Source organism: Trichechus manatus, unplaced genomic scaffold, assembly GCF_000243295.1.
Source record: "Trichechus manatus latirostris isolate Lorelei unplaced genomic scaffold, TriManLat1.0 scaffold00184, whole genome shotgun sequence".
Taxonomy (NCBI): Eukaryota; Metazoa; Chordata; class Mammalia; order Sirenia; family Trichechidae; genus Trichechus; species Trichechus manatus.
The window spans coordinates 3,496,392-3,511,840 of record NW_004444120.1 but is presented as its reverse complement, the minus strand read 5'-3'; the positions used below and the strand labels follow the sequence as shown (position 1 = coordinate 3,511,840).

General features: G+C 39.4%; 1 protein-coding gene across 1 annotated transcript in view; it reads left to right on the top strand.

Moving 5' to 3' along the window:
- Window positions 1-15,449, top strand: part of GUCY2C (guanylate cyclase 2C) — a 102,605-nt gene that overhangs the window by 82,398 nt on the left and 4,758 nt on the right. Inside the window, exons 20-25 of the mRNA XM_004387335.2 lie at window positions 1,983-2,074; window positions 5,378-5,536; window positions 9,716-9,908; window positions 11,339-11,513; window positions 13,523-13,621; window positions 15,158-15,252. Coding sequence (XP_004387392.1) covers window positions 1,983-2,074; window positions 5,378-5,536; window positions 9,716-9,908; window positions 11,339-11,513; window positions 13,523-13,621; window positions 15,158-15,252 — 813 coding nt within the window. The remainder of the gene's footprint in view (window positions 1-1,982; window positions 2,075-5,377; window positions 5,537-9,715; window positions 9,909-11,338; window positions 11,514-13,522; window positions 13,622-15,157; window positions 15,253-15,449) is intronic.

Genomic DNA, 15,449 nt, shown 5'->3' with positions numbered 1-15,449 from the left:
GGCAGCTTCTGTCCAGAGGTGAGATGGGAAGGCAGAGAGGGTTAGAAGCTGGTTGAATGGACATGGGGAATCAGGGGTGGAGAGGAGGAGTGTGCTGTCACAGTATGGGGAGAGCAATTAGGGTCACATAACAATGTGTGTATAAATTTTTGTAAGGGAAAAATTTTTAAAAAATTTATGGTCTTTAGAAAAAAATCCCTTTTGTTCCATGAGGGATAAACATAGAAATATTTTCCTTAAATTTATGGGCACCCTGGCAGATGCGTTTTATGGTCAGACTGTGGGACATGAGTGGAGCACTTTTTACTTCTTCTTCCTTCTCTTTTTCCACATTCAAGGTACATTATAGCCCTAAGGTTCTGAGACACAGCTGCTTCTATCCCAGCCTTTTCGACATTCCTTCCTCTCTTCCTGCTTTTCCCAATCCTGGGCTTCCTTCCCACAGGTCAGTTTCTCTCTCCTTGAACCCTCCTTTTTAGTCTGAGTATATTCAAACGTTGTTTAAAACTTCTTTAACCAAAGCATCATCATCCTTCTCAATTCACTTGTATAGTAGGATGGTTCTGGAATTGGAAAAAGGAAAGAGCTTTCATTTCTAGGAGCTGATTCCAATAGAATGCAAAAATGAAACTAGATCTCTTGGCAATGCTTTAAAAGTACCTGGTAGTTCACTGTGGAGTGCTGTATCAACCCATTTGTTGATTGTTGGCTGTTCATTCCTAACTCAGAAGCATCATCTAGTGGCGAATATAGGCAACCAGAGTCTGTACCCTGGTTCTGGTCTATTCCTGGGGACTGGTTCAGGCATAGTACAGGGACAGGGACTGCATCCAGTACAATTTGTGACCTTGCTTTTAGCCAGAGTGAAGAACAAACTTTATTTAATCAAACAAAAGCTGCAGATAGGTGGTAGCAGATGAGATGATGGTCCTGTGGGCTTCCTCATGTCTCCTGGCCCTCCGTACCTCCTCTTCCTCCACTTCTGAGCTGTAGCTGTTCATTACAATCACCTGGGGAGCTTAAAAACAAAATACTCTTGCCCTCTGCCAGTGCAATATTTGGGACATACTTATGCTAAGTAATTTGCATTGGAGCCCTGGTGGCACAGTGGTTAAGAGCTTAGCTGCTAACCAAAAGGTTGTCGGTTTGAATCCACCAGCCACTCCCTGGAAATCCTATGGGGCAGTTCTATGTGTCCTGTAGGGTCATTATGAGTCAGAATCGACTCGACAGCAATGGGTTTGGGTTTTTTTGGTTTTTATCTGAAATTCAAATTAAATTTGGGCCTTGTATTTTTATTTACTAAATCTAGGAACCTTATTTATGCCCAATTACAGACTAATTAAATCAGAATCCCATGAGGTGGAGCCTGGGTGTAAGAAATTTTGTAAACGTTCCCCAAGCAATTCTAATGTTAGCCGTGATTGAGAACCACTGATGTAGAATCTCAGTCTCATTTACTGTAACTTGTCTTATACACACCCAATCCTAACTATTCTTTGCCCTCCCCAACATAAGCCCTATGAATGCCCATGAAGAATTTTTTCTCTCCCAGCAGCCCATCCTCATCCAAATTTACACCACTTTTTTTTTTTTTTTTAATTAATTCAGGGCTGGAGGGAAGGGTTGGGCAAGGTAAGGTGGGTGGTGTTGCCTGAGACAGAAATTGCAGAGAATTAGAATTCTCTTATCCTGTCAGAGCTGAAGAAAATATCCCCTGCCTTCATTATTCCCACTATGGAAGAAAAGGAACCCTGGTGGCACAGTGGTTTAAGAGCTACGACTGCTAACTGAAAGGTTGGCAGTTCGAATCCACCAGCCGCTCCTTGGAAACCCTATGGGGCAGTTCTACTCTGCCCTATAGGGTGACTGTGAGTTGGAATTAACTTGGCGGCAACAGGTTATGGAAGAAAACTGGATGGGAATTCTATTTTGAATGAGCTTACTGCACCCTTAGCTAATGGGCCCCTTCTTTCTTCCAGGTGTATCTACTTGTAAAAAGCTGTTGGGAGGAAGATCCAGAAAAGAGACCAGATTTCAAGAAAATTGAGAATACACTGGCCAAAATATTTGGGTATTGCTTGAATTTTTACTTTTCCTCATAATTTCAGATTCTTCTAATACTAGTTGACACTCAGGGGTGCCTAAGAATGACTATGCCTAGTCCAATAGAAAAATCCCAGACTACACCACCTGTCTCAAAAAAATTAAAATGATGTGGAGACTAACAGTTCATTTCTCAGGGAAATAATCACCTGAAAAGCTAAATACTCAAGGTCAAAACTTGCCTGATTAAACAACAGATTATGACTGATCATAAAGTTATCTATTAAAAATATAGCTCCCAGGCTCCTCTATAGGTAATGAGGATTTAGACATTTGGTGTGAGTCCTGTGAATCTGTAAAGGAGCCCTCGTGGTGCAGTGGTTAAAGTACTCAACTGCCAACCAAAACGTCGGCAGTTGGAAACCACCAATAGCTCTGCAGGAGAAAGATGTGGCAGTCTACTTCTGTAAAGATTTACAGCCTTGGAAACCCTACGAGTCGCTATGAGTCAGAATCCACTCGACGGCAATGGATGGGCGTGAATCTGTAAAGACCCCAGATGACTCTTCAGATCAACAAGTTTCTTAAGATCTTAAAATCTTAAGATCATCATGTTAGCCCTAGGTACTTAAGACTTGTGTCATGAGTCAGAGTATAGTTCAGGGTCAAAACAATAAAAGAGTAGGACACAATGATCCAGTTAGGTTGAATTCTAGATTTCACATGTTGTCTGGGAGGTGAGAAAACCAACACTGGCCTTAGAGTTAGGAGATACAGTTTCTAGACTAGGATCTGAAAGTAACTTGCTGTGGGACACTGGGCAACTCACTTGTCCTCGTGGGTGTCAGTTATCTTGTTGGTAAAATTGGATTGAACAAATGATTGTTACGGTTCCTTCCAGCTCCAATTTTTGGGAGTTCTCATTAGGTCAAAAGATTCAGATGCTTAATGAGACTAAAGCCCAGCGCTGGAGATGAGATAAGGTGAAGTTAATAAAAGTGTGGTCATTAACTGGTAGAGCTTAGCTGTCACTTGTGGAAATGGAGCAGGAAAGAAGATGGGATTTCATTCTTTTCCCTTTTTCCACTCCTTCACAAAGCTGTTACGAAGGTCAAATGGCATTGTATGTGTGATAGATGAAATTTAAGCTCATCATAATAAGTTGGGCCCCTGATATTTAGCCTTCAGTGCAGTGGTTCTCAAACTTGGCTGCTCATTGGAATCAACTGCGAAGCTTTAAAAAATGCTGATGCCTCGTGCCAGAGCATCTAGAGTACTTGGTATGGGGTTGCAGGCTGGGCATCAGGATTTTTAATAGCTCCCCAGGTGATTAAAGTATGCAGTCAAAGTTAAGAATACTATCTTAATTGAGTTAATTAATCATGGAATAAGATAATGAGTAATTCATCTTCATACCTAACACCTGCTCCCTCACCCATTCCATCCAACTGGACTCTATACTACTGATTTCAAAAAGAACCTCCTGGGAAGCTAGTTTAAAACAAAAAAAAAAAAGTTTCCTCATCCCAAGCCCAGCAATTTGGAATGTACTGAATTTTTAACAAGCATTCTTTCCTATCTAGGGGGTTCTGAGGTAAGCCATCTTCTCCTGAGTTCAGAAAAGGTAACTTAGAATTGCTATTGCTGTAATAATGAAATGAGTACAATTTATTAAGCACCTCCAACTGTACTATGTGAGTTCTGAACACTGTCTCCAATCCTCACAACAACTCACCAGACCTCAAACACGTGTGCCTCCTCACTGAGCTTGGTACCAAGGCTTGTCATACTACCATTGTCACAAAAGAGGGGTATCCTTGGTCTAACAGATAAACCAGAGTTAGGTTTTTTCACCTTTGGACCTGACTAAGGTGACTCTGTGGCCTGACTCTGTGGCTTTCTGTTCTGAGGGGTATACGAGACGTAAGGTTCGGCTTTGCTTCTCTTGGTCCTTCTCTCAAACTTCATGTATCACTTCTAGAGCAACTGAAAAAAAATTTTGGGGGGTTTTCAACTTACTACAAATTGTTTAGTATTAAAATTTAGAAAATATAAATGATCAAACAAGAAAGTAAAAACAACCTATTTTCTCACAGATGGTCTCCAGTTTTTAAAAAATAAAATGGGAGTTACAATTTTGGCTGTTTTGTAAACTAATTTATTTCATTTAACAATATATAGAGAGCATATTCCTGTGTATTTAACTGTTCTGATTCATATTTAATGATACACTGATACTCCATTGTACCACAGTATTGTAACTACTCTAGTGTTACCCATTTAGGTTATTTTCACGTTTGCTATTGTAAAGGATACTGTGACTTCTTTACAGTTAACATTTAACGCATTCCTGATTGTTTCCTTGGGATAATTCTTAGAAGTAGATAAGCCAACAGGTATATGCATTCTTAAAGCTTTTGACAAATTTTACTAGGGTGCCTTCCGGGAAGGTTGTAGTGTATATTTTTCCAACTTCTTATCTACTGAGACTACCATTGTTCAACATTTGTTTTTGTTTTCTCTTATTAAGTTTATTTCTATTTCTTTGATTTCTCTTGAGGTTAATTTTTTTTGTCGGCTATTTTAAAAAATAGTTACGTTATTGTGCCTTTGGTGAAAGTTTATATAGCAAATTAGGTTCCCATTTATCTAGGACCATCTATTGTGTCCCTGGTCAGAACAGTTGGTAGTGGTAGCCAGGCACCATCTAGTTCTTCTGGTCTCAGGATAGACGAGGTCTTGGTTCATGTGGGCTATTAGTCCTGTGGACTAGTTTCTTCTTTGAGTCCTTGGTTTCCTTCTTTCTTTTTTACTCCAGACTAGTTATATCTTAGATGACCACTCACAAGCTTTTAAGACCCCAGATGCTACTCACCAAACTAGAATGTAGAACATTATCTTTATAAACTGTTATGCCAATTGACCAAGTCGTCACACGAGACTATGGTCCTGAGCCTTCAAATCCAATAAAGCAATCCCGCAAGGTGTTTGGTTATGTCTAAGAAGTATCCATAACTGTGCCCCCATATGCTTTATTATATATATGGATATATATGCAGCACACACAAACGTGTATATACATATGCCTACAGATATACCTATACATGCACACCCATATACTCACATGTGCCTTCCTATACACATATATGCATACTTATCTGCCTATGTAACCACACATATTTTTTTTATTGTTATTACTGTTGTTGCAAAATTGTATTGTTGGCCATTTTAATTTTTTAAATTACCTATTCATCGTATTTGCCCATTGTTTTAGTGTATATTCATGTTTGCTTAATAATGTATAAGAACTCTTTTCTATTACTACCTACAGCCTTTTTCATGACCAAAAAAATGAAAGTTATATGGACACCTTGATCCGACGTCTACAGCTATATTCTCGAAACCTGGAACATCTGGTAGAGGAAAGGACACAGCTGTACAAGGCAGAGAGGGACAGAGCTGACAGACTTAACTTTATGTTGCTCCCAAGGTAAGACAAGTCATCCTGCAGATGTGGTTTCCCAGAATTCCACAGTCATGCCTCATAGCTGACAAGTGAAAGCTTTAGCACATCTACCTAGCATTGTTTTTCTTTTATCTATATAGGATTGCATATTCTTCAGCAGATTATTTGGTTTAAAAACGCATGTACCTTGCCAAGCTTTATTCTGGCTTGAACTCTTAAATAGTTAGACAAAGAGGTTATTTTCAATTGGCCATGTGGTACCACAGAAGGAGCATGAATTTTGGAGCTAGACCAATCTGGGTGTGAACACCTCTTTGCCACTTTTACTAAATGTGACCTTAGACAAGGAGCTCTGGTGGTGCAGCAGTTTGAACCCACTCAGTGGCTCCTCAGGAGAAAGACCTGGCAATCTGCTCCCATAGAGATTACAGCCTAGAAAACTCTATAGAGTAGTTCTACTCTGTCACATGGGCTCTACTCTGTCAGATGGGCTTGCTATGAGTGGAAATCGACTCGAATGGCACCTAACAATAACAACAACATGATCTTAGGCGAGTCACTGTCTCTCTTCAGTCTCAAAATGGAAATTAAGTTTTCCTGAGGAATATATGAGATATAACACACTTAGGCACTAAGTGTTGGTTTCCTTCCATTGTTCTTTTCACCTGAAGTAGAAGCCAAGTTACAAGAAGTAGCAGCAGTCTTTAGTGGAAGAGGCAGGGAATGCAGATGAGATGTCTCAACATGGAGGCATCTGTGGCCTGACCTCCATTTTGTGAAGCAATACTACAACTGTGCCAAGCAAGAAAGAAAGTAAGGTTGAAATCCCCCAAACAGCAGGCCAAGGACAGCCTCGGTTTAAATTTTATAAGTGCTGGTTCTCAGATAATAACTGAAGAATGTTAAGCTAAGCAAGGAATTAAAATCCGGAGAGCCGGGAAGCAGAGTTGCATCAAGGAGCACACAACTGTACCCAAATGGGAAGTAATGCTCTCTTCTCATTAAAGTATAATAATAAACTGTCATATTTGGATTGATGATAAGCTAGGCAGCCCAGCACTGGGTTAAATCATAGAAACTGAGGTCAGCTAAGCCTGACTTCAAATCATGGTTCTACCACCTACTACCAATGTGCCATTTTTGGGCAAGTTACATAAATACTCTAAGCCTCGATTTCCCATCTACCTCACAGGATGGCTCTAAGAATTCCCTGAGATAATCTGCAGGATATAATGTGCTTAGCACAGTGTATGAAACATCAATGGTTATTATTATACATAGTTATTATTAGATATTATTATAAATGGTATAATTATACATGGTTTAATATATTATTTGTATTAATTATTTTATTTTGAACCCTTACTTCATTTAGAATATCAGTTCTATGTAAGTAAAGGAAAGATTTTGAAATTAGATGAGCTGTTTTCTAAATAAATAGTTTCTCTTCTACAAGCCTTAGTGAAGAGGTAAGAGTTACACACATGCTCTGTTCCATCACCCGGGCTTGGAACGAGCCTCAGAGTGCACAGGAAGTGGTGTCCTGAGAACGGTGTCCTGGGAACAAGCTGGGACACTTAATGTTCACTTTAGGGATGGCAATTTCTGTCAGAGCTCCTTAAATGCTAACTATATACTGTAATGCATAATTCCTTGCCTGAGTTGCGACAAGAACGATATCCTGATTATCTGGCTGCCTTCCCAGGAGTTCATCATTACTTTTAACCAATAATGTTGCTCATTTTCCCCGAGAAACCAAACCAAACCAAGCCAAGCCAAATCCATTGCCATGGAGTCAATTCCGACTCAGAGTGACCCTATAGAACAGAGTAGAACTGCCTAGTAGGGTTTCCAAGGCTGCTTTACAGAAGCTGACTGCCATATCTTTCTCCCACTGAGTATCTGGTGGGTTTGTTCCAACAGCTGATCTTTAGATTAGCAGCCCAGTGCTTAACCACTATGTCACTTCATTCCCACCCCTACTCCCCATACTTGGTTCCCTGTGAGTTGGAATCCACTTGACAGCAGGGGAGAGAGTTGCTTTGTTTGGGTTATATTTCGTTCGATATCCCACTTCAACCACCAAGTGGAAGATTGTTTATTGGATTGCCAAAGGTTGTATAACAAGTCTCTTTGATAGCTACAGTACACCATGACTCCAGTCCAACTCATTCTGATAATTTATGTAAACATTCTTTATATTTGCAAAATAAAACTAAAAGGCACATGAACGATCACTAGAAGAAGCAAAAAGAAATATTTACAGCAAAAATGTAAATAAACTTAAGACTGCACATAAGAAACAGACATCACTTAAACATTGATTTGAAGAATACTCGTTGGCAGGGACGCAGTACCCAATAAGCAGGGTACACATGGGCTTAATTATGCTTACTTACTAATCTATAGTGCACTATTTCACCTGGCTTTCACCACGTCTTTGATGTGACACCCATGTGAAATTCTGCACTACATATTAGTATGTAAACACAATTAAGCCCCTGCATAACTTGCTTACTGTAAACTGGTGCATAACTCGTTTACTGGTTAGTCTGCTCATGCCTGTTGGGGTATTGAAACAGATTAAAATAGATTTTTATGGGAAGCCTTTCTAAAGCAACAACCTGTTATCACATTCACTGTTTTAAGTCACAGCCCTTTGTTCATTTATCTATCCACATTAGTTTCTCCCTCTGGGTAATTCACTATTTTCCAAGCTTATATGACTTTTTAGATATAAGCAGAAAAATGAAGAGCAAAAAAAAAAAAAAGGTGGCGTATCAAATTTAATCATTACATCTATGCAGCCTCCAAAATACTCTGTGCTCTTATACTGGGCATATCAAGAACAACCACCCCAGAAATGCCCTCTTCAATTTGTCATTCCCAGCGTAGTAGACCATATGGTTGTCCGATTCAAAATGGCTAATACCAGTCCACTTCAGCTCACTGATGCCTATGATATCAATGTTTATGCGTTCCATTTCATTTTTGATGATTTCCAATTTTCCTAGATTCATACTTCCTACATTCCATGTTCCAATTATTAATGGATGTTTGCAGCTGTTTCTTCTCATTTTGAGTCATGCCACATCAGCAAATGAAGAGCCCGAAAGCTTGACTCCATCCATGTCATTAAGGTTGACTCTACTTTGAGGAGGCAGCTCTTCCCCAGTTGTCTTTTGAGTGCCTTCTAACCTGGGGGGCTCATCTTCCGGCACTGTATCAGACAATGTTCTGCTGCTATTCATAAGGCTTTTACTGGATAATTCTTTTCAGAAGTAGACTGCTGGGTCTTTCTTCCTAGTCTGCCTTAGTCTGGAAGCTCAGCTGAAACCTGTCCACCATGGGTGACCCTGCTAGTGTCTGAATACTGGTGGCATAGCTTCCAGCATCACAGCAACATGCAAGCCCCCACAGTATGACAAACTGACAGAAATGTGGGGCCTTGTATGTATTAATATACATATACACACATAATATATAGTATATAATACATCTACATACATGCATAACTCTTATACATAACCCTAATGCATATATGCACTTGTCTACTTTTTACCAGTTTCACCCACTTTTTATCAGGTTTACCATAATTTTTAGTTTGTTTCCATAGTGATCGACTTCACTTTTTTAAGGAACCAAATCTGGTTCCGAATATATCAAAATTCATTTTTAGATGCATTATGCCTTCATAGTGATACTAATCAATGTTACATAAAATCTGCCAGGGAGGTAACATTATTGACTCTGATGAGAAAGTCAGATGTGATAACTATAGTGATTCAAGCCCTTACATTAATGGCACACTCACATTCCCAGGTCTCAGATGGAGGGATAGATCTATAACAATCTTACTATCCATAGAGAAATGAAAAGGGGGCAAGATCATATTTGTATTAGGGTTATGTATGTATTATGAATTATATGGATTATATGTGTATATGTACTGGGATTAATCCAATACTAAATGCTGAATCTGCTTATATTCATCTGTATTAAAATACATGTATTATATGTGTTAGCATATAGTATGTCATGTAAATGGTATATTCAACCTACCTTTGTTTCTTAGCCACCCAATTTACTGGAAATCCCAAATTCTCTAAATCCTGGTGGACAATTACTACTCAGTCTTAAAGATTTATGCAAGAAAAGAAAAAAATACTGAAGTTGAAGGCACTTTTTTTGTTCCTCCCCTAGGCTAGTAGTAAAGTCTCTGAAGGAGAAAGGCATTGTGGAGCCTGAACTATATGAGGAAGTTACAATCTACTTCAGTGACATTGTAGGTTTCACTACTATCTGCAAATACAGCACCCCTATGGAAGTGGTGGACATGCTCAATGACATCTATAAGAGTTTTGACCACATTCTTGATCACCATGATGTCTACAAGGTAAGCAGTTCACCTAACAGGGCTACAACAATTGTACGTCCCCAGGTCATCAGAGCTGGAATTGGTTGTTCCTATTATTACTCATGTTTGCCCTCTCTGATTTAAGATTTAATGAATTGGTGGTTGAATCCAACCTAAAAGTGAAAAGAAGTGGAAAAATAAGAGGGCTCAGAAGTCAAAATGACTGTGTAACTTTAAGAAGCAGAGGAAAAGAAATAAGAGTTCAGCAGGAAGGAATTTGGGGTAGTAAATTTAGAGAATATGGCATACTCTAAATCATCTCCAAAAAATGGACAATGTTTAGACTGATTACAAATGAAGAAAGGAAGACACCAGAACAGAACAGGAATCAGTTTATCTGTTATCTTTGTTGTTTTTAAAATAGGAAGATTAGCCACCATCATTCAAAGGAGTGAAGCAGAACACAGAGAACATTCTTTCATATTCAGAACTAGATCTATTATCTGACTAGAGTAGTAACCAGTTACAGGCTAATGATGTATGATTTGGAAAAGTAAAGGAGAACTGAATTCCCACATTTCCATGCTGGAAAAGCAGTAGAGCATATACAACAAGTAACTTTAGAATTAGACGTCTACATCCAAATCCCAACTTTGTGTGACCTCATAAATATATTTAACCACATCAAGTCTCAGTTTATCTATTTGTAAAATAGAATGATGATATAACCTGACTCAATGGTTATTGTGAGGATTATTGAGATAAACTATATGCCTGAAACATTGTAATCCTCAAATAAAATTTAGATGTCACTCATAAATAGTCTGTTAATAAGAACACTCAGAGAAGACTTCCCTTTTATGGTTTGTCCTCCTCCTTAGTATTAGTATTAATATGTAGGCCATATCAATTACAGTTCCTGTAATAATTATTATTATTATTATAAATTTTAGAGAAAGTTGGCAAAAAGACGTTAACTAACTGATACAGAACTATGAATATGATTATGTAAATAAAATTAATTTGAAAAATGATAAATGCTAAAGATGACTTTTCTGGTAATTAAGGGTGTTCTCAGATAAATTTAATAAAGCTATGACAATCCATTAGAAAATGTTAACGTTTTCTCTGAGAGTTGAAGACCAATTGCATAAATTGCATAAAACCATTTAGATTATTTAAACATTAACAGAATGGTCACTACATCTGGATGATTTATAGTATTATTAAGTACTCTCGTATAATTAAATTTCCTTATAACTGTTTTATCACCCATTTATCTAGGCTATAAAAACCTTTACGTAATGAGCATACAGCTGGTCTTGAACTGGCCACAGAAAAGATGTATAGGGCTATGCTCACAGTGAGCTCCCAATAAACTTTAATGTTTAATGTGTGATTAATTGCTTCTGTTTAATTTTTGTGCCTTTCAAAGGGGCAGATCCACTGATGAGAAACTCTTTCCATAGGTGGAGACCATTGGTGATGCCTACATGGTGGCTAGTGGTTTGCCTAAGAGAAACGGCAACCGGCATGCAGTCGACATTGCCAAGATGGCCTTGGATATCGTCAGCTTCATGGGGACCTTCCAGCTGGAGCATCTTCCTGGCTTGCCAGTATGGATCCGCATTGGAGTCCACTCCGGTATGGAAATGAGCATCTTAATGAGTGGAAACTATACGTACCTCTGTGTAACAACTAATTTAGAAAGGATAAAGGATCTTCAAATGTGATCGATTTTCACATGAGGTTTACTTTTGAATTCTGTCTGCCAAATATGGGTCCTATTACATATCCTGACATATTTAGCCCCAGTCACCAGAGAACTCTAGGAAATAGTGCTTAAGATTCTCTTGGTTGTTCACCTTTGACTCCTGGAATGATAAACACCAACCAGTGTCTAAAACAAGAAGCTTTGGACTTCCCATTTAGTTACCATATTTACTATTTCATTTATTGCTTCCCCATTCCCATCACCTCCCTCTGTCTGACCTCTGTATATTTTTTTCCACTAAAATATTATTGTGATTTAAATGGAATAGATTATCTACCAAACCAAAACCAAACCCATTGCTGTTGAGTTGATTCCGACTCATAGTGACCCTATAGGACAGAGTGGAACCGCCCCATAGGGTTTCCAAGGAGCAGCTGGTGCATTTGAACTGCTGACCTTTTGGTTAGCAGTCAAGCTCTTAACCACTGTGCCACCGGGACACCAGATTATCTACAGGGAGAAGAAAAAAAAAGTTAATCAAATTCCTATAATAAAAGGGCGTTTACACGGTCCATCATCTTTTCCCTCCCACCTTCCTTCCAAGGGAACAGAAAGTACACAGGTCACTTTGAAGACAGTGAAAGTTGTCTAGCCTTGAGCTGAGAGATTTGAGGAGAATGATTTACAAATATCATAGAAAAATACAGTAGAAAAGGAACTTCAAAGTCATTTAGATGAATTCTCTGCAGGTCAAAACTGTCGTTATATTTTCCAAGTAATCATATAGCCACCTTCAGAATAATCCCAGGACTCCCCAAAAACTCATTATTTGCCAAGACAACTCACTCCATTATTGAATAGTTGTCATCGTTAGACAGTTTCTCCTTGGGTTAAATTAAATCACATCTCCCTATACTTTGTTGGCATTGATCCTTTTCCTGCCCTCTAAGCCTCATAGAGGAGCCCTGGTGTCACAGTGGTTAAGTGCTCGGCTGCTAACTGAAAAGTCAGCATTTTGAACACACCAGCGGCTCTGCAGGAGGAAGATGTGGCAATCTGCTTCCATAAAGTTTAAAAAACCAAAAACCCATTGCAATCAAGTCAATTCTGACTCTTAGCAACCCTATAAGACATAGTAGAAATGCCCCATACGGTTTCCAAGGCTGAAATCTTTACAGAAGCAGACTGCCACATCTTTCTCCCACAGAGTGGCTGAAGGGTTGGAACCACTGACCTTTGTGTTAGCAGCCGAGTGCTTTAAACCATTGTGCCACCATGGCTCCTTCTGTAAAGATTAAAGCTTTGGAAACCCTATGAAGGGGCAGACTAACCAGCAAGCACGGGATGCATGGACTTACTAGTGTTTACTTTCTAATCTGTTGCACGCAATTTCACATAGGTTTCACCGCATCTTTGACGTGGTAAAACAGGTAAAATTGTGCACTACAGATTAGTAAGTAAACACAAGTAAACCTGTGCGTACCTTGCTTATTGGGTAATCCATCCCTGCCTATGGGTCAGTTATACTCTGTCCCATAGTGTCTCTATGAGTTGGAATCGACTCCATGGCAACGGGTTTGGTTTTTTGGTTAAGCCTCACAGAAGATCCAGATGGCAGAGTACAGAAAGAGATCAAAGTACAGATGACTTCCCCCTTTGTGACCCAGATCTCTGGACAACATGCCTTTTATTTACAGCAAATGTACTTTTCTGTGCTACAGCAAAATGCTTTCTGAAGAATGTGTTGAATAATGGTGCTTCCTTCACTGGCGACATCCATTTAAAGCAAACATCACAGTTCACATCCCACACCCTCAGCACTTCTCCATGACACGATGTTTTCAGCATTGCAACCCTGAGAAGAGACATACTCATCTTAATGAGCCCCACTCTGCAGCTTCCATTGCCTTCACTTCCTACTTTCTGTCCTCCTTTTCAGGCCCCTGTGCTGCAGGAGTTGTGGGGATCAAGATGCCTCGTTATTGCCTATTTGGAGACACTGTCAACACAGCTTCCAGGATGGAATCCACTGGCCTTCGTAAGAATGGGGATTGTTTTTTTGTTTTTGTTTTTTCTCCCAGAGGACAAAGATCTGTCTTCCAGCAGAGGGGAATTGTAGTATGAAATGCACAATAAGGAGCTACAAAGTGCGGAGAAATGGAGAATGACCCTTCACATGGGCAGAAAGTAATCCTGTGTCAACCTAGTACTTGCTACGTTTGCTTTTGTTGTTGTTGTTTACTGATAATTATTTTATTCTTCCCTCTTTCCTCAGTTTCAGACTGTTACTATTATTCTTCATTCATTTGCAATGCATTCAGGCATGTTCTACCAGGAATAGTCCGGAAATTTAGCATAGATGAATGCAAGTTAAAAAAGTCAGTGGGCTAGATACGGAGTATACACCCTGCTTCAGTTTCTTATTTCCCTTTTATTTGGTTTCCTGGGAATTGCTTTTAGTAAAGGAAAAATCTAAGTGTTTGTTGTATGCAGAAGCCTATATTATATTTGCCTGGCAAGGTAGAGTCACAGTAGGCTGCATGTAATAGGTGCTCGATAAATATCATGGATAGGGATAGTAATAGAAATATACAGAAGAGAGGGGAAAGCATTGGTAGATATGGGTGGGGGTTTACCAAAACACAGGAGGCAAAATGGTATTTTAGCAATCAATAAGTTCACGATGAGTCAGAATCGACTCAGCAGCAACTAACAACAACAACTGATAGTCTAGAACTAGTTTATCCTGAAAACAATCATGGGATAAAGGGAAGAACAAGGTTGGAGTCAGAGAGACTTGAATTAAATCCTAACTAGGCAAGTCACTGGCTGTGTAAATTGGAGGGAAAGTTACTTAATCTTTCTAGGTCTCAGAAAGATGAAAATATAAATTGAGGATGGGATACCAACCTTGCTAGGAGGGATTCTGGAAGGACTTGATGTGATGTATGTAAGCACTTAGCAATCCTCTGATACATGGTAGACATATCCATTGTGAGGTCGCCATTATTCTTACTATTGTTATTGTTTGTGGCGTGGCTGCTAGGCATCCTTAGTGGCAATGGTGGTCTACAGCAATGGGCCTATGAATTGGAATGCCCTCACCGCTTGTTTGTCAGAAGGATAACAGTATTTCCGAAGACCAAAATTTGAGAAAATGAAGACTCTGTAACTCTCTGCTGAATGTTTATTTTGCCCCCAACACTACAGCTACTTATTGGAACTTTTACACGGGGGCCTAAAACAAAATTCCAACTCCCAAGCTCACCACCACAAGCCACATCCAAAACCAGGCCCCAGGGGCTACCATTCTGAGCTGGAATGAGAATCTATGGAGCACAGCTAGGGGAGCCCCTTCTTTCTGCATCCTGAAAACCAATGCCAGACCTTCTTTCTTCCCACGTGTGATAATATTTCTTATCTCACTGATAATATTTTTAAGTATTCTTCCACTAACGTATCTAAGATCAAGAACACCTAAAATAAGTGTCCCAAATCAAGGGGGAAACAAATGTAGCTATCGAACAGGTTTCAAAATGAACACAAGTTTTATTGAACTATTTTGCATTTCCAGCCTTGAGAATTCATGTGAGCGGCTCCACTATAGCCATCCTGAAGAGAACCGAGTGTCAGTTCCTATATGAAGTGAGGGGAGAAACATACTTAAAGGTAAGGAACCACAGAGGTAGTACACAGAGAGCACTCACAGACACTCATGGGCCACCTCTCTTGAGAATGGACATCCAGAATGGACACCCCTCAGCTGGTGAAATGGAGGAGCATGAAGATAAGGAATCCTTTTCTGTCCTCCCCACCATGATCCCTCACTAACCCCTGGAGGAGAAGCTGTATCAAAGAATGTGAAC